At 35.4% G+C, this 20,161-nt stretch overlaps 2 protein-coding genes across 2 annotated transcripts in view; both read left to right on the forward strand.

Annotated features, from left to right (window-relative positions):
- Nucleotides 1–5,005: 5,005 nt before the first annotated feature.
- LOC123315457 lies at nt 5,006–9,836 on the forward strand. Its single transcript, XM_044901186.1, has 4 exons — nt 5,006–5,154; nt 5,316–6,592; nt 9,339–9,738; nt 9,818–9,836. Exons 1-4 carry the CDS (start codon nt 5,006–5,008, stop codon nt 9,834–9,836), a joined length of 1,845 nt encoding a protein of 614 aa, XP_044757121.1.
- Nucleotides 9,837–12,174: 2,338 nt separating this feature from the next.
- Nucleotides 12,175–20,161, forward strand: part of LOC123315534 (inhibitory POU protein) — an 86,048-nt gene continuing 78,061 nt past the window's right edge. The window contains exons 1-3 of the mRNA XM_044901302.1: nt 12,175–12,330; nt 12,430–12,534; nt 16,093–16,266. Coding sequence (XP_044757237.1) covers nt 12,175–12,330; nt 12,430–12,534; nt 16,093–16,266 — 435 coding nt within the window. The remainder of the gene's footprint in view (nt 12,331–12,429; nt 12,535–16,092; nt 16,267–20,161) is intronic.

A 20,161-nucleotide genomic window follows, 5' to 3' on the forward strand; every position in this document is an offset into this window, starting at 1 on the left:
ACTGGTTAGACGAGATCTGAAACACTATTTTAAAGTCTGACGAGTCACAAATAGAAACAGTGACGATTGTTGCTGAAATAAATCGAAAAAGAGTCGAAGTCACATCGGCATATAAAAGACCCCCAAATAACTTATTGGAAGAAGAAATCAAAAACTTACTAGATGGAACAAACCCGAAAATCTGCATCGGAGATTTTAATTGCAAATCTCCAGAATGGAACAGCAGGATGGAAAACAGAAATGGCAGAAAACTGAAAGATCTCGCTGAAAAACATAAAGCTATCGTTATTGGACCTGAAGAACCAACGTACCTAGCATTCGGGAATGGATTACCAGATATAATTGATATCACAATTATGAAAAATATCACTAGAGAATTCTCGAAAGAGAATTTGTGGGACGGAACCTCTAACCACAACCCCATCGAATTAACAATAGGAGAAGGGCCAAGAAGAGAACTAATGCAAACAAGAGAATACACCGATTGGACGAAATATAGCCATCTGATACAATCGGAGGTAACAGAAATACCAACAATCAACACTGCGGCAGACCTAGAAAGAGCAGTTGATAAACTAGAGAAGAATATACTAGATGCTTACAAAAAGAGCACAAAGAAAATAACGAGACCAGCACCGATACATCCACACAGAAAAATCAAAGTTCTCATCAGGGAAAATTGGAGACTAAGAAAAACATACAGGCTCAACAAAACAGATATAAATAAGAGAAATCTAAACCGACACAGCCAAGTTCTAAAAAATGCCCTGAAGGACATGAGAAAAAATAGATGGAACAAAAGAGTTCAAGAACTAAATACTTCGGTACCTATGGAGAATCAGGATAATATGAATATGAATATATATAAATATGAACATGCGCAATGGCTTTGAATACTCACACGGCTAGCATACACATACCTAATCTAACGAGTGGCGTTGCGCGCCATCTCTTTCACTTTATATCGGATATCTCGCCTTTTCAACAGATGCCAGACCTAACTTGCGGCCATTTTTTCACATGCAGCCATATATCATCAAATTCGAAAAAAAATTAGCTTCAATTTGATATCAAAAACATCCGTGTACGTTATGAACGTAGAAATACTTCGAAATGTTACCTGCTTACACCTGGCTGCGAGGTAGTTGCGGTCAAGTGTGCAACGGCAGCCATGGATTTTAGTATTCTCTACATGCATTGCTATGATGTGGATGATATTTTATTTCAATACGGAGTGAACGAAATTTCTCTTCGAATATTGATTATTATTAATTTAAATAAAATTACTTGCGGCCACTTTTGACAGGCTGCGGTGTTATCAGTGTATTCTCCTATCCATAAACGTATGTAAAAATGTGTGTTTGACTCTGTACGTAATGAACGTAGGGATTCTGCAGCGGGATCTTAGACTAATAGGCCCAGTTGTTCAGTTCGGGATTAAAGTTTATCCTAAATTGATTTTGACACTTCAGTTCAGTTCTGTCAGGTTAATCTAGGATCATCTTAAATCTCGACCTTATCCTGAACTGAACAACCGGGCCTTATAGTAATAGCAACGTAGCATTAATTAACTCGGTATATTATTGGAATAATATTAAATTTTCATAGCGGAGAATAGTGGTTTTCAGCCTCGGTATTCACGAAATTCATTTTATTATGTTTTTCTTTTTCATGTGAATCGGCCCGAAATCTTGGATCCCCCGACCTGATAGTTTCGTATACTTCTATGACAATAGCATAATAACTCAAATTTCAACATTTTCACAGAAATTTTTGAATTTAAGGGAGAGACACATTAAAAAAATCGATAGCAAGTTACCGCCTAAACTGCGAGCTTGCCGAAGTTGAAACTGGTACCAATCTACTCAGTGCTTTATAATATGTATAGTTTTATGACTCAGTGTTTTTCAGAACCTGTAAAAAAAAATTAAAAACTGTAGACTCGTCATCGCCTTCCAAGGCTGCATCTTGGAAGAGCTGTCTATTTGGAAAAAAATTTATAGGAACTAGCCCCGCTTATTTTCATTAAGGAATCATCTCCCTTAGTCCTTCGCATTTGTTTGCAGATATCCTGTATATAGATACATTTTATCTATGTACCTATTCATTTTGGATAGTAGAAGTTTAATCAATATGTGTTATTTTCGAAGACCAAAACAAAAATTTTAATTGCACCTGATTTGTTAATTATAAGAATCATCATTTATTTTGAATAATAAAACTTCATGCGAAAATACTTAAATTAAATTTTGTCCTTCTCCTTTCATCATGCGTCCATCATAGTGTCCGCTGTTCATCATAGCTTTTGGGAATTACCAATCAATCATATGTATCCGAGTATGTATCTATATTATTACCTTCATTTTGTAGATTCATCATGTCTTGACAAAAATATGGTTGCAATTTCAAAATATGTTGACTCGAGGCCTTCAAAAGACTTCAATTTTGTTTATTTTTTCCCTTACATCCTGTATGATCTATCGAAAAATGCAAATCTGTTTTGGATAATTCTTCATGAATTCTTACTTGTTTCGATATAATTTGTAGTTTTCTTTATGATACATCACTAAAAAATTTAAATAAATAAATAAATAAATAAATAAATAATGTGCTTTTTATCAGGTAAAGTGTACACATGACATTAAACACTTGAAGTGAAACAGGGTCATTTTCTGCTTTATAGTCTGTGTTCCATAAAGTCTTCCACACTGTAGGGTTCGATTTCAAGTAGGAGTTTGAAGATGAATTTCTTGAACTGTTGTAGAGTCCATTCTACTCTTAGTTTGTGAGCTATCTTATTGTAATAACGAATATATCTATATTCAGGTCCCTTTTCAGTGAGGCTTAATCTGTGTCTTGGATATTTTAGTGCAGTTGTCCTCGTATTGTAATTACTTACTGTTTTCTCTTCGAAGTAGTGCTAGTTCTTGAATGTAAATATCAGGCTTTCTTGGATGTGTACAGCAGGAGCAGTCAAAAGACCATTCCTTCTGAAGACTCCCCTGCATGATTCCGTCCTCCTCATCCTCCAGATCATTCTGAAGGCTCTCTTCTTCATTTTCAGCACTCTATGTAGGTTGTATGAACTACCATAGAACATGATGCCATACCTAAACACTGCCTGGTATATTGTTCTTAGTGAGGTTATGTCCAGATATTTATTGAGGACTCCCAAAGTGTAGCAGATGGTACCCAGTTGATTGCAAAGGTTGGAAATGTGCTCTCCCCAATCAAGGATTACCTCAATAGTGAGGCCTAGGAAGCGACAAGATTTAGTCAGTTCTAATGTGGAGTTAGACAGTGAAATGCTGGTAGGCACTTGGGGACCGGAATGAGCTGTCCTGAATAGGATGGCACTTGTTTTTTCAGAATTCATGCACAAACCGTTTGCTTCAAACCACTGGCTAGCACGATTTAGAGTTAGAGTTGAGTGTAAAATGGTAAACTCAACTCTGAATCGTGCTTGGCCAATACAGTGAAGTTTGTGTCATCTGCATAATTCACTGTCCTAACCATGGTTTCATCGAATATGGTACTTAGGTCATTTAGAAAAATGATAAAAATGACAGGGCCCAATATGCTACCCTGCGGAACTCTGTGAGTTCTTCTTCCGAAACTGTTGTTTTTCCGTTCTGAGAGATCACCACTCTCTGCCTGCGGTTTGCTAAATATTATTGAAACCAGTCAAGCTTGTTTATGCCATATGCAGAAAGTTTATGGAGAATAAGGTCGTGGGACAGAGTATCGAATGCCTTTGATAGATCCAGCATTAGACCCACTGTTATATTAGAATCCTCCAAGGCATTAAGGATTCCTGAAATGAACTCAAACACTGCTGTCTGTCTGTCTTTTCTTTTAGAAGGTATTCTACTAGTTGAGTGCAGATTGTTAGTTCCAGTATTTTAAACCAGAGAGATGGTACAAGCTATTCAAATTTTCGTGAAAATCCAATAATTAAACATAATCGATAATAAAACAGATGTTTCTGAGCAAAGGATTCCTCAAAATCATTGAGCAATCCGATTTAAGAAAAATATATAGAGCGTTCCATTTGAAATAACACAACAATGTCCAACATTCGGTTTAGCCGACGTTGTTCATTTCTGTGATATTGTAAAATTTGTAGCATTTTTTTCTCTTGATTCTGAAATGAAAATTTTCGGAATGGCTCATTGTCCTTGAATATTCATCACCATTTACATCTGAATATTTAGCTTGAGATGAAAGAAGTTCAACGGATGCATAGATACACACGATGGAATATAAACAGTCATAATTCCATTCGAGAGAGCCAAGATTGGTTTTCTTTCACGTGATTCTTTCCCCTACAGATAAATGCGATAAAAAATCGTTGAGATATGCCGCCTGGATTGCAATTATGGAGGAGATAGCGCGCTGCGCCTCTCTACAGTTAATTCATCCGTATACTTATATTCCGCCTGTCTACATCTGCTTTTAAAATAGAACGTTGCCATTTTCGGAGGTGCTAACGAGCAAAGAGTCCCGCACAGCAATTCTTCGATATACAGCTCAGCACACTAGCGCCAGTGATATACACTCGAACTAAAAGATTGTTCAGTACATAAACGGGGTGCGTTGTGACCTCAAAATGATTTTTTGATATGTTGATCCCTGAAGCCTCCTGAATCTAACAAGCTAAAAAACAAGGCAAAACGTTGTCACCTCCGATTTCGGAGGTGACAGCGATATATATGAGGTGAGAGCGTTAAACGAGTTACTATTACTATATATATATATATATATATATATATATATATATATATATATATATATATATATATATATATATATATATATATATATATATATATATATATATGCAGGGGGGCTTTGCCCTCGGGGAGATACCCGAGTCACCCAGCGCCTTGAGTCAGCAGCCTGGGGAGCTGTAGATTTAGAAACGCTCCTGTCACAAGAAGTATGATTCAGGCCTGTAGAGGGTAGCGGGCTGGCCCTCTTCGGAGCCGTCCAGAGGTAGAGCCTGATGGGGTCAGCTGTGGGGCAAGCGGCGCAGCCCCCCGAGATGGCACCGTACGTCCGGACTCGAACCCTCATAGAAGGGAAAGAAGAAGCATTAGCTTGGACGGAATTAGAACCCGTCCCGCTGAGGTTTCAAATACGCGAGATAGGAGAGTACGCTGGACACAGGAGGAAAACGTCCTCTTAATACGTACTCATTTCATTGCTCAACAATCACAACAGGACACAGGAAGAACTTACAGAGAAATCTTAACAACTACGTGGAACGAGATTAACCCAGGGAAACTATCCTACCCGAACCTTCTTGCCAACAGAGTGAAGCTGATTCTCCAGAACGAAAAGTTATCCAGTGTTGAATTGGAGGTCATTAAAAAAAGCATAAGGCCTCACACGATTATCACCTCGGAGAACACAGACGCCGAAACCGAGGAAACCCATGCAGAGACCAAAATCGAACCAACCCCTCAGTGGAACAAAACGGCGCAAGTCTTCATGAAAAATATGAGGATGTATGAAAAGGTATCTCCGCAAGATAGACCAAGAATTCCAAGACTCAAGGGCTCACGAAGAATCCTAGAATGCGTTGAAAGAAAAAACTCATCTAGTATTCAAGATCACTCCAGTATTGAAGATCTGATCGACTGTGTATACGCAGGGGCGATTACAGTTTGTGAGGAGAATGGAGTTCGTCTGTTCGATAAAGAATTTAAGCCGAAAGAAGAAAATATCCCACCTTGGAGGACGCGTCTGGAAAGAAAAATTAATAATATTAGAAAAACAATAGGTACACCAACCAGGAAAATGGTTAAACGAGTATCACGCATAGCCTCACAACATCATATTAAGTCTCACAACGAACAACTCAGGCAGAAGCTTATAATACTATCTGATACTCTGAAACAAAAAATAAAGTCTTTGGGAAATCGTATCAGGCGATATAATGAAAGGGTTAAAAGATACAAAAATAATCAACTCTTTTACAAGAATCCCAAACAATTCTATCGCACACTCGAGGGAACTTCCTCAGACAACAAAACTTACCCAACACCAGAAAGTATACATACAACATGGAAAGAAATATGGAGTTACTCGGGAGATCATGATGATGAGGCGTTTTGGATTAAGGAAGCAGAAGCTGAATCTAATAAATATGTTATGGAACAAATAATCATAACTGATCAAGACATAAAAACCGTTCTGAAAAAAACAAACAACTGGTCTGCACCGGGGCCTGACGGGATCCATAATTACTGGTGGAAATATTTCGATTCGACGCATAATCACCTGGCGAAGCTCTTCCAAGAAGCTTTAAAAAACCCATCAATAATACCTGAATCATGCACACTTGGAATCACGCATATGCTTCCAAAAGGAACAAACAATGAAGATCCCAAAAACTACCGACCAATCACGTGCCTCCCGACGATATATAAGATACTTACGGGAATACTAACACAAAAACTGTGGAGACATGTTGGCAGGTACAATATTATGGCACGTGAGCAGAACGGCTGTCGAAAGAATGCTAAAGGATGTAAGGAACTACTGATCATCGACACTATCATAAAAAAGCAAGCAAAAAAGAAACAGCGTAACTTGTCCATGGCGTGGATTGATTATAAGAAGTCCTATGATTCGATACCACACTCATGGCTAAAAAAAGTCCTGAGGCTATATGGTGTATCTGAGACAATGATCAATCTACTCGAACATCTAATGGGAACATGGAGAACGCGGTTACATGTGAACACAAACAGAGGAGACTACACAACGGAAGAAATCAAAATCATGAGAGGAATATTTCAGGGAGACAAACTAAGCACCTTGTGGTTCTGCCTTGCAATAAATTTGTTGAGCAAACTGCTCAACGCATCCAAATATTTCTTCATAAACATTTTGGGTTTTTCACTCCCAATCTCTGAAACAAAATCAATTAAAAATGAAATCAACGATTTGCTCCTGCGTAAATTCTTGCACTAATTTGTCAGGAGCAAATTAACTAGAAAAAAATTGTTGCCTGAAAATGAACTGAAAATAAATAACGTTGAAATTATAATTCTAAGTTGTAACGTTTCGGAGTCTATATCAGACTCCTTCATCAGACGAAAAATCTATTTTTGAAAATCTTCTGAATTGTCGCTTTTTGTTTGACATTAATTGTCAACACACAGAAACAGAGACTGTATAGAAACGCTGATTCATTTAATTTTGAAATTACCGGATGACAGTTCCTTCTTTAGTAAATTGATCCAAATATTGTCTATTCCTACCGAACAATTTGCCAAATTATTATCTTGATCTAATAGAATACACGTAGACTCTTCAATTTTTCTTCTATAATGGTCTGGTTCCGTCATTAAAATTTTAGTGTTGTCCCAATCCATCATGTGGTCTCCCGTATTAGAACAAATGTGATCTGCGATCTGTGATCGATTAATTTCTATAATATTTTTAATATTATTTTTATGTTCGCGCTTTCTTATTTCTAGAGGTCTAGACGTTTCACCTGTATAAGTTCTACCACAAATACAGGGTATGTTGTAAATAAAATTTTTTGATTTTTGTTTTTCGTTCAAAGGTTTAGTTTTTGTTAATATAGATCTTAAATCATTTTGCGTTTTAAAAACAGTTCGTATGTTGAACTTCGAACCGATTCTTCTTATTTTTTCTGAAAGGCCATTAACATAAGGAATTACATTCAACAAATTTGGTTGTTCTTGACGGTTTGTTGGTTGTTCCTGATCATTATTACGATTTTGGTTAGTCATTTTCTCTCTAAATTTAATATTGTTTTTTCAATAAAAATTTTCGGCTATTGATTATCCCTAAGAAAATGTTTAATGAAGTCAACTTCATTGTTTCTAATTTCGGGTGTAGATGAAATTAAATTAGCTCTATCATAAAGTGTTTTAATGATACCTCTTTTGACACTTACTTGGTGATTGGAATAAAAATTCAAATATCTATTAGTATGTGTCTTTTTTCGGTATACGCTCGTTTCAAAATAATTCGAAAACTTTTTTATTGAAACATCTAGGAATGAAAAATTGTTATCCTGCTCTAATTCCATTGTTAATTTTATTGTAGGTTCTTTGTTATTAATATGATCAAAAAAATTCTCTAGTTCATCTATACCATGTTGCCAAATCACAAAAATATCGTCTACATATCGCCACCAAGTCTTTGGTTTTAGTGGGTATGTGTCTATATATTTTTGTTCGAAAGATTTCATGAATATGTTACTCATTACTGGTGATAAAGGAGAACCCATAGCCATACCAAATTTTTGTTTATAGAAAACATCATCTAATTGAAAATATGTGGAATTCAGGCAAACTTCTAATATCTCCATTATATCATCAATAGTCAATTTCGAATTTTCATAAATGGTTCTATCATTAATCAATTTTGTTCTCACTATTTCAAGAGTTTTATCAACTGGAACATTTGGAAAAAGATTTACTACATCAAAACTTACTAAGATGTCTGTTGCATTTAAGTTAGAATTTCTTAATTTTTCAAGAAAGTGTTGAGTATTTTTCAAAAAACTAGTTGATTTTTCTGTTAATGGGTTCAAAAATTGTAATATATATTTAGCAAAATTTTGACAGGGGGATCCGAGTGAACTTACTATTGGTCTCAAAGGAATAAGAGGTTTATGTATTTTAGGTAGGCCGTATAAATGTGGGGGTTTGCTATAAGATGGTGTGATAAATTTCTTTTGAGCATATGTGAATTTTTTGGAATTTTTTGAAATAATTTTCTTCACTTTATTCTCTGTGAGAGAAGTTGGATCTTTTTTGATTTTGGAATATTTATCGATATCATCAACAATTTCTAAAAGTTTTCTTTTATATTCACATGAATCCATAATAACTATTGCATTTCCTTTATCGGCAGGTAGAATTTTAATATTATTATTATTTTTCAATGAAGTTATAGTTTTATTCTCAATTTTATTCAGATTTGGTTTTATTTTGAAAGGTTTATCAAGTAACAATTTATTTAGTACTCTAAATTCATTCGATTTATCAAGCGGAAGTTTTTGGGCTGTTTTTTCAATAGCTGTTATTATATCTAATATTGGAATGTTTTTTGGAGTTATAGCAAAATTGAGTCCTTTTGATAATATTAATTTTTCGTTTTCATTCAAATTTCGTGAAGATTACCGTTTTATTAATGAAGTTGTTACTGATTTTTGTATTGTTGAATTTTTGTTGGTTTTCTTCCATTAGTATATTAAATTTTTTGAAATTAGATCGTTTGCTCTTCTCATATTCATGGAAATACGAAATATTCACACAATGTAAAATATGTTCAAAGTCTTCCTTTGAAAGGCTACGTGATAGAGAAGAGGAACAATACCAGTATCAACCACCACCTTTACATTGATGATCTCAAACTGTATGCTGCCAACGAAGAACAATTGATGAGAGAACTCAAAATAGTAGCATCATTCACTGAAACCATAAAAATGGAAATGGGGTTGGATAAGTGCGCTGTATTACACGTGAAGAGGGGAAAGCTAACAGAAGGAGAAGCAATGAAAGTTCAAGATCAAAATACCATTCAAACACTGGGACCAGAAAGAACATACAAATACCTAGGCATCCAACAAGGCCTAGAAATAAGAAACAGTGAGGTCAAAATCATATTCAAGGAGAAATTCATAAATAGGCTCAAGAAAATCTTACAGAGCAAATTAAACTCCAAAGCGATGTTCACGTCAATAAGCACGTGGGTGGTACCTTGCTTAGCCTACTCTTTTGGAATAATCAAATGGTCAACCACCGACCTTAAGGCTCTCGATACACAGATTAGGGGACTCTTTATAAGGTATGGAATTCATCACCCAAACGCCTCCGTCAACAGACTTTACATACCGAGAAAGGATGGAGGAAGAGGACTACAGAACATTGAGACTACACACTACAACACAGTCAAAGAGATAAGAGAATATTTCAAATCAAAAGACTCACCCTTCTTCAAGGCACTATCTGCAGAAGATGACAATACAACAACATTCAACTTGTCATCGAACAGTGATCCACCTGCACCCCCCACAATCCAGGAGTTGTCCGAGGTATGGCAAGGCAGAGCACTCCATGGTAGATTTCCAACAGTCCTGAAACATAGAAAAATAGATAGAGATCGATCACTTACATACCTTAAAGCTGGTTACCTTTTCCCAGAAACAGAAGGCAGATTAACAGCCATACAGGATCAGGTTGTGGCCACCAGAGCATACCTGAAAAACATAATAGGGAAAAATATGACCACAGATAAATGCCGCAAATGCTCACAATCACCTGAGACAATCCAGCATGTCACCTCGTCCTGTTCTATCCTCACACCTAGAGAATACACTGACCGCCACAACGCCATGGCAGAAGCATACCATCAAGCAATTGCCAAAAAACATGGATTGCTCGAAACAACACGGCCGATATACGAATACTAACCAAAAGAGATCCTGGAGAACGAAGAGGTGAAGCTTTACTGGGACCATCCACTCATTACAGACAGATCCATCCCACATAATCGGCCCGACATTGTTCTCTTCGAAAAGAAATCAAAGAAATTAATTATAGCTGATGTCACCATCCCAGCTGATGACAATATTGAGAGAGCATATACCGAGAAGATCATAAAGTATCATGATCTGTCTTTCGAACTAAAAGAAATTTATGGACTTACCTACTCGACAATCCTTCCACTCGTCATCACAACTAATGGCTTGGTCGAAACACATTTGCTGGAGAACACAAGGAAGCTCGGACTCGATGAGAGCGTAATCGGCGATGCACAGAAGGAGGTTATCTTATGGACCACACGAATCGTACGCAGGTTCCTTACGAGCAACTGAGAAGTGCCTTGGTCAAAATGATCCGGCACTCTCAATAGCCTAACCCGTGAGAGGTGGAAAAAAAAAATATATATATATATATATATATAGATTGAAGTTATAGGATACTAGTCGTATTTTCCAATTGCTCCTAAAGAAGTCAACGATAGTTGACGAAATATATAGAGCTTTAATACAATTTGACTCTCATTGGAATTTTGCATTGAAAAATACTCGAAACACCCTTACGGCCGTTTTCAATAACCTATCCAAGATAAGGGATAGATCGCTATCTCCAGTTTGTCTGCCTATCTATCCTTGTAGTTATCTATCTATGGTTTGCATTTCACAATTATGGTTTGACGTTATCTATCTCAAGGCAAGGATAGATAGGGATCCACTCAGCTCAGACCACAGAACACTAATATAAGACCTCACATTATTAATTCATTTCTAGTGTTTGAGATATTGGAGTATGCTAGAAAGTGTAAATATTTGAAGATTATGTATAAAAGGTTAATCGTGTGTATGACTACATATCCGTATGCACCGTTTCATTAAACGAGCTTAATTCCTTAATGTCTTTTTTCCCATAGAGATTCTATGCTTAAACGTCGTTCAATGAAAGGTGCATACGGCAATAAATACATCACAATAATTGTTGGTCGAGATTCTGAACCACGCAATACTTGAAAATGAATTCCTCAACCGTAAGTACCTTCAAATAAAAGCGCCGTTGTTATAGATATTCAGTTTTCATTAATTTCAAGTTCTGAAGGCAATGACCTTTTCAGCCTAAATCAAAACCAAAGACTGAAGAAAGGCCATGCGTTTGGTAGAATTTGTAGCAGCTGATGGGGTTATTACCAGCAGAGCTATTAATGCTACCAACAATAAATTGAAAGAGGAGAGTTGGAGACGATTGACCGAATCCTTCAACTCTTCGGTTTCAATTTTCCCACATTGCGCCCTCAAATATGGATTAATTAAATCCAATAATTCACTCACAGCACCTGTAGAAGTCCATCCACCTGAAAAGTCTTAACCCATACATAGATCACGAAGGCTTACTCAGAAAAGATGGGATAATACATAACGCACCCCTAGAATATAGCCAAAGACATCCAATTATACTACCCACAAGGAGCCACATTACTAACCTCATAATAAGAAACACTCATCATCGAACCTTGCATGGAGGAAACCAAGCCACTTTGAATTATATTCGACAAAATTATTAGATAATTCGAGCGAAGAACAAAGTTAAGCAGATAATCCGGCAATGTGTTGTATGTACATGATTCCGAGCAGAGACAAGAAACCAATTAATGGGATCGCTGCCATTGCCCAGAGTAGCTCCGTCGCATTCATTCACCCACACTGGTGTGTATTATGCTGGACCGATACAGATAAGACTTTCCAGAGGAAGAGGATATAAATCCTACAAAGGATACATGGCAGTCTTTATATGTCTATCAACGAAGGCAATCCACATTGAAGCTGTCACGGACCTTACATCGACAGCCGTCATGGCTGCCTTCAGGAGATTTATCTCGCGCAGAGGAATCTGTACCGATTTGTAGTCAGACAACGGCACAAACTTCGTAGAAGCCAAGAGAATCCTGGACAAGGAAACAAAAGATGCCATTGACGAACAAGCCATAAAAGAAGCAGTTGCCACCGAAACCGTGCGATGGCACTGGAATGCTCCAGCATCTCCCCATCATGGAGGTCTTTGGGAAGCTGGAGTCAAGTCCATCAAATATCATCTGAAATGAACAATCGGCAGTCACACTTTAACCCATAATAACCTAGTGTTACACATATGTAACGCAAATTTCACTGGCAAATCTATTTTATTTCTCAGTAACTGTAGCTATTAGCGTTACATATATGTAACACCATTTTTCTCCAACAAAAACTATACAATTTTCAAACAGAAATTGAGTTGTTTTTGTCTTGTACACTCTATAAAGAATATTTATTCAATTAGAATAGTGATCATAACTCAGGTTATTAAGGGTAAACATATGAAGAACTATCAACGTTACTCTGTCAAATTGAAGCATGCCCGAATTCACGCCCACTAATAGCACTCTCAGAAGATCCAGAGGAAATAGATGTCATCACAGTAGGACATTTCCTAATCTGTCACCCTCTCAAGGCGATTTCAGAATCATTACAGCCATCAGATGAAAGATTGAGTCTTCGAAATAGATGGTCTCTTATCCAGGCGATAAAGAAAGACTTTTGGAGGAAATGGTCCAGCGAATACCTGACTCGCCTTCAACATAGATCGAAATGGACAAGAAGAGAAGAGAACATGAAATTAGGAGACATTGTTTTAATAAAGCAAGAACACGTCAACCCAAACAACTGGCCTCTCGCAAAAGTACTTGAAACGCACCACGGCAACGATGGTTTAGTACGGGTGGTAACTTTACGCACCAAAGATAATCCTAACTTAAATAGGACAATCACGAAAATCTGCAAACTGCCTGTCACAAGCGAAGAAGAAGAATACCTGAACATCTGGAGAAATAAACAAATCTCTGTTACAACAAACTGACCTTGGCGACGACGAATCAAGTTACCGTTGAAAACAATATAACTTTCATTCAGCGATAAACTCCAGCACGAACGTCGTTATAATCATTTCCATTGTTTTACTTATTGTTTACTTTCAAAATATAAGAAACAACAAATGCTCACGCGAGCAATGGACCAGTTCATCCTGCCATCCAACCATCTCCAGGCATGATAACAACCAACAAATCAAGACCCCAACCACATCACCATGGCCGCCGGGAATATGTACGCAACGTACAATAAATGTCCAAAATTATATATATCAAAAGATCATGAACTCAATTCAACCAAATATTTGCATTCGAAATTATTTAGATCATTCTCTCTTTCATAATACTTATTTCATGTGTAAGTAGGCCAGGCGAGACAGAGGATTGCAATAGTTTGTTTTAATATACATATAACATTCCTTTCGAACTGCAGCAATATTGCAAGTAAAGAAAAATGTACTGAATTTGCAAAATGTTATTCGATTTCGATTATGTGGTCTTGACGTCATTGTACAATTTTAATATATATAGTTTGTTAGATTAGGAAATAAACGTTCCTTATCAAGTGATCCGCATTATCTATCTCAATCCTCGAGTTCTAAGTTTCCACCAACCCAGAACTCTTAGAACTTGAGGTAAAATTGAGATTCAAACCCAACTATATTGTTCCTCGATTTTAATTTTAATCGTTAACTTTTTAAATGAACCTTAAAATTCAATGAAGAATCTAATTTTCTTCCGAGATATTTAGAATTGAAATTATGTTGTAAAACATCATCATTGAAAGTTACTCTCAATTTTCCATATTTTTGCTGATGGAATGGAATGGAAACAGAAAACTTCTGTTTTATTTGGATTAGGGAAATAATTTTTCAGGGTTTCTAGGCTTGAAATATTTTCTATTACTTCGAAATCAGAATGACGAAAAGCAAGAGCAATATTATCGGCGTAAATAATTTTTTCTAAGAATATCGGGGATACTTATCACATAAATATAAATTGAAAAGAAGGGGAGATAACGATCCTTGTGGAAGTCCATTATTTTAAATTTTGAAACTACTGCTTTTATCGTTAACAAAAACACGAAGTCTTCGATCAGATAATATATTTTCTATTAAACGAACCATTTTACCACAGTAACTGTGAAGTTTAAAAATTAAACCATCTTTCCACACTGTATCGTACGCTGATGATAGATCTACAAATGCGGATCCTGTTTTCTTCTTATAATTGAGTCCTGTTCAATAAAAGTAGTCAAGTTCAGTACCTGATCAGAACAATTTCTATTCTTTCTGAAACCTGGCTAGCAATTTTATAAAACATCCTAAACATATGTTTCAATCCTAAATTGTATCATTCTCGCAAGAATTTTGAAAGGGACACTTTAAACTTGTAGGAAGATATAAATTCGTATCCGAAGTATTTTTACCATGCTTCAAAATTGCAATCACTTCTGCTTTTTAAAATTTAGTTAGAAAATTACCAGAATTCAAAATATCATAAAACGATAATAGCCAAGATAAAGTTTTTAACCCCAAGTGTTTCCTGAATTCTGGCTATTAAATACCGTCGAAACCAGCAGCTTTTCGAGATTTCTTGCATCTAATTGCAGATGTTAATCATCCATATTTAAAGGATCAGAAATAACATCTACAATAGATGCCGATTTCCTTAATTTTTTCCCCATGTCTTTCGATTGGGAGATTTTAACTGTGTTCGCTACATTTACAAGTCGGTGAGCAATCAGTTCCGGATTCACATTTGAACGGCAAAATGGGTACCTATACAGAAACGCTGTACCTATACAGAAACGCTTGCTTGATAGTTTGTATCAAATCTGAATTATAAAGTTACCGAATGGTATAGTAGGAACTATACGAGCAGAAGATATCGACCTCGGGAATTCAATGTTCTACTTGAGCCCGTTAGCTTTTTGAATGCTCGTTTTGAGTATATTTTCCTAGTCTTGCGCTTTACCGGGTGTAAAAAACAACATTTCAATATTTTGGGAGATGATTCTAGACCTCAAAATAAGTGGAAAGTTTTATACAGAGTGATTCATAACTATTGGGACATAGGCTAAGGGCAGATTGTTTGGATCAAAATATGGCGATAGGACCAAATATACCTCAGTAAAATATTGCTGTGGAAGAAGATAAAGGGCGTTAAAATTGAATTTTTTTCGTTTTTTGCTAATAATTCCATCCGTTTTTGAGAAAAACACACAGATGAGAGCATCAGAAGGGCATTCGAAGTAACGATTTATTTATTTTATTCATTTATTTCGACGATAAAGCATAAATGAAAACAAAAAACGTAAAAGTACGTAAATGTCATATGAAAAGCAAATGTTTGATGACAGCTGTGATTTTTTTTAATGAACCGACTGCAAAAATTTCAATTGATAGTTCAGTGAACAAGACATCTATTTGAAAGATGAAAATAAATCGAATATCTTATTTGGTGGCACTAGTAGTTAATTTGAAAACCGAGTATGGCTTAAATCTCCAAAACGGCTCATTTGCTGACCCATGTTTATATGACTATACCTGATTTCTAACTCATTCTGAGATCTTTAATCAGCTCCCAAAATATTGAATATTTGTTTTTCACTACTAGGTATATTGAAAAAACAAAATTTATAATTTTATCAATTTTAATTTTCAGGGTGATTTATTTTCTGGATTGAACGATGGCCTAATAAGTAGGGCGGAAGCGTTAGCAGTAGTTGACATTAAACATCAAGGCACAGGGGGGCCGGGCGGGTTACAGCAGCTGAAGCATGATATGATGTATCACCACACCATGGGTGCACCACCCTCTGTTAGTAGACCACATCAGGTAAGCCTCCACATAATGTTTATTCAATTGTGATTATTCGAACGAATTTTTCGACAAATCGCCGTACAGACTCATAGTCCGAGAGCTGGCGACAAAAATCAGCAAGAGTTTTGTAATGGCCCATAATTAAATATGCTTTAGTATTGAGGGTGTTTATGAGTCAGCACCCACTCGCAAGATCAGGTAGTGGCATACCTGGCAGTGGCGCGCTTTGAAATATGTAAAATTACAACATGCTCTATAAGAGTTTTGTAATGATTGAAAATTGGCAGTACACTAGTTTACAGAACCAAAAAAACGTAAGAAAGTGGTCAGACCGCATTCTTGCGGAACACGGCGAGTATAAGTTGCTGTTACAACGATGTAGGTGCAAGAGTTTTGTAATGGCTGAAAATTCATTTACTGCTTAATTATAATATACAATTTAAGTCCAGATATTCAGGCAGCGCGGGTATTCGGAGATATGTTTATTTATTTATTCATGGTAAAACAAATACAAACATGATGTACATTATATTGAATAAAATATTTATATATTATATTTTATATATATATATATATATATATATATATATATATATATATATATATATATATATATATATATCCGTTTATGAAGTTTTTTAAGTAGACCGAGATCCGTTTAGCAGTGTGAGATCCATTTTCGGATCTCTACTTTTTTCGCGTGTATATGGCTAGCTGAGTGTGAACTTAGATATTTCACTCATTTTCCGAAATTTAGGTCGGAACTCGCTCGGTCGCCATTTATCTACTTTTTATATAGTTTTAGTTCCTCGGTCCGCTGATAGGCGTCTCCAACATCGCTATCTGTATGTCGAGTCGAATTCCCAAGGAATCAATACCATCAATCTGGCAACGTCCAAGCAACGCTCTCCGTGCAGTGAGCTTCGATTATTTATAAATATTCTTATCGTATTCACGAAATAATAATGTAAACATTTTTAAAGAATCTCTAGCTGATTGAATTTGGTTTGAATTCAATGAACGTGATATACCTACTTCAGAAAACTTTCGAATTATTTTTAGATTTTTCTCGCTAAAATTTTCCGCTTTGGTATACCCATAGTTGAAATATCATTTAATTACGTCAAATAGAATTCATAATCAACAATTCATTCAGGAAGTATTTTTGTCTGATAAACATGATAACTACTCAAAAATAATGTATTTTATGCTTTTGAATTTTCAGCATGTCATAGCATGAATAGTAGATACTGAATTTTCAATATTTTCATTGCAGCTACTGTTAAATATATTCGTAAAAACATTCTGAGCAAGTAGGAATAATCTGTCAATGTTGATAAGAACGTAAAATATTAAAAGAAAATTGCTTCGATAAACGTCTGTAATCCATTTGTGGAAGTGAAATTCTTGGTGATAGACATATTATGAATACTTGGTGGATAATCAAATAGGTAATGTCATTCCATATTCAATCTGGTTTGCAATATCAAAGTTCCAGAGCATACATATTTGCCCCTTTTCAGAGCTCATTCCACGTCTGACGTTTTTGGAAACTAACAAACTAATTTTAATAGTACTTAACCGATCTACCAGTTTTATAAATTCGAAAAATATCTAATATATATAATATATATATATATATATTTTTTTTTTTGAAAGAGTGATCGAAACTTTTCTGATATAATTTTCATCATAATGTTGATCTCAAAATTCGATATCCCGATAGATGTTGTGAGGATATAGATAATATGCTAAAGAGATTGTGTTCCGAATTCACCTGGAAAAAGCGAACCTAGCTCTTTTTGATCAATTCTCTGTACTCAATTTGTATTAATTATGATGAAATCATAATTGAGAGCACTAAATGAAAGCTAACCTATATTTTTTAGTGTGCATGGAAATCCATTTTTCGCTGGAATGAATGGCAATTCTTTCTCCTCTTGAAATAGATTTACTTATTATTGAATAAATCAGTACAGAGCAAAGTCAGTTCGGAACCAGAGTGCTACACGGAGACAATGAGATAACGATTTCATTCAAAGAAGAGAGTTAGAGCGAATAATCGTTTACATATTATTTTAAAAAATGTTTTTCCATTTCCTTCATCATGACTTGTGCCTCAGGCGATTTTTCATATTTGTTTATTTATTTATTTTCGAATTAGGAACATGAACAGGTGACTGATTAGGAAAATTTTGAATTAATTGAATATGTATTCGAATTGATTATTAGAATCCTCAATATTTCGCAGAATTCCGAATTCTCAGTTCTTGATCTATTTTGATCAGTATGATTTATCTCGATAGGGTGTCTGATATCAAACTTCTTACACATCCAAGATATTGACAAATAAAAAAATCTTTCTTGTTGGTAACCCAAAAAATTTATAATTTTTCTTCACATTGTGTGTTTGTGACATTGAAGATCAAAGAAGTATGAACAACGAAGAACTCCAGTTTTGTTCATCCTAATGAAATTTCAATTTTTTCAAATGGTGACGTTAAGACATATATTACTCTCTGGGCTCATAGTAGAAATAACGATGAAATTACTGTTGTATAATTTACAGGAGGATGTTCGTCAGTGAATTTGAGTGACTAGTGACTTATTTTCAGGGCAGTTATGAATTCGTTGGGAATGTGACTTCGATGGATTTTTGTTGAGCATGAGTTCTCAACAGATGTATGAAATCATTGAATGTTAATAATAAAACATCAATTCAAATTCCAATAATTTACTTCACCGTAACATTTCCGATTTTTCAGATGATAATAGTATGATTCATCTGATGAAAATAATCGACAGCTGAAGTAGGTAATTCAATATGTATACAATTCATTATGAGACATGAATAATATCATGATAAACCACGCAATTCGAAGAAAATAGAAGATATCTAAGTCATTTGAGTCCATTTTAGCTTCAATTATTTATAAAAAATGTAGTTGTGTGACAAGTGGGGCTAATTCCAAATTGAATAAATTGCATGATGCGGGAATGTCACTGCAGTTCCTACACTTCTGCTATCGCAGAAGAAGCCCTTGTTTATACTGCCTTATCCACGACAAAGTGTAAGTTAAAATTAATTTTCTTATTACAACTAATGTGAATTAGTTTACTGTGGAATTCAAGTTACTATTAATAGAAGGCTTGAACTCAGAAGAGCTAATCATCCTATTTCCAATTGATAAGTTTATTTATTTTACGAATTTTCTTCCGTTGTTGCAGATAATCATTTCAAATATCATTGCCTGATTGTTTTTCATCGCTAGTGAAGATGATGAATCTTCTTCCCTGTACGGAAAACGTCACACCCCAGGATGAACAAAAGGCAGCCGATGTCATAAAGAATTCGACACCTCCAGGATACACATTTATTGGCGTAAGACCAGAAGTAAGGTTAGGAAAAAATCCTCATAGGTGGATTGGATTATTTACTGAAAATACAGGAGCCTATGAAACTGGATGTCCAGCAATGGTTTATTTAAAACAGCAATTTAAAAAACTCGTCCCACAAGGTTCGGATTTGTCTTCGGTTAGAATCATTCCCAGTACTTCAGGAAGTACTATTGAAGTTGAATACCTGGTAAACTGCTTCTGTACGAAAGTTCCCAGAAGAAAAAGAAGTTCTAGGTGCCACACAAGAAGCTACACAGGGGAAATTTAGTGAATAATTATTTTTCATTTGAGTTCAAAATTATAACACAAAATCTCAAGTTAGTTCTGTATGTTTTTCGACAATAGTCTTATTGTTATTATGTTGCTAATATGCAAAAATAATAGATATACAATAAATTATATGATAATTATCAAGGAAATGACACAACTATTTTATTGGGCTATATGATCTGGTATGAAGTTCTGTAATTTTTGTGTGGTGAATATTGAATTTTTTTGATTGTAATGATAT

Source organism: Coccinella septempunctata, chromosome 1 (genome assembly GCF_907165205.1).
Source record: "Coccinella septempunctata chromosome 1, icCocSept1.1, whole genome shotgun sequence".
NCBI lineage: Eukaryota > Metazoa > Arthropoda > Insecta > Coleoptera > Coccinellidae > Coccinella > Coccinella septempunctata.

Bases quoted from the DNA above. Each gene is read 5' to 3' on its own strand.
- LOC123315457 (XM_044901186.1), top strand. From the start codon at position 5,006: ATGGGGTCAGCTGTGGGGCAAGCGGCGCAGCCCCCCGAGATGGCACCG. The intron at 5,155-5,315 runs GTACGCTGGACA...TCTTGCCAACAG, and splicing joins CAAATACGCGAGATAGGAGA to AGTGAAGCTGATTCTCCAGA. The intron at 6,593-9,338 runs GTAACTTGTCCA...TTCCTTTGAAAG, and splicing joins GCAAGCAAAAAAGAAACAGC to GCTACGTGATAGAGAAGAGG.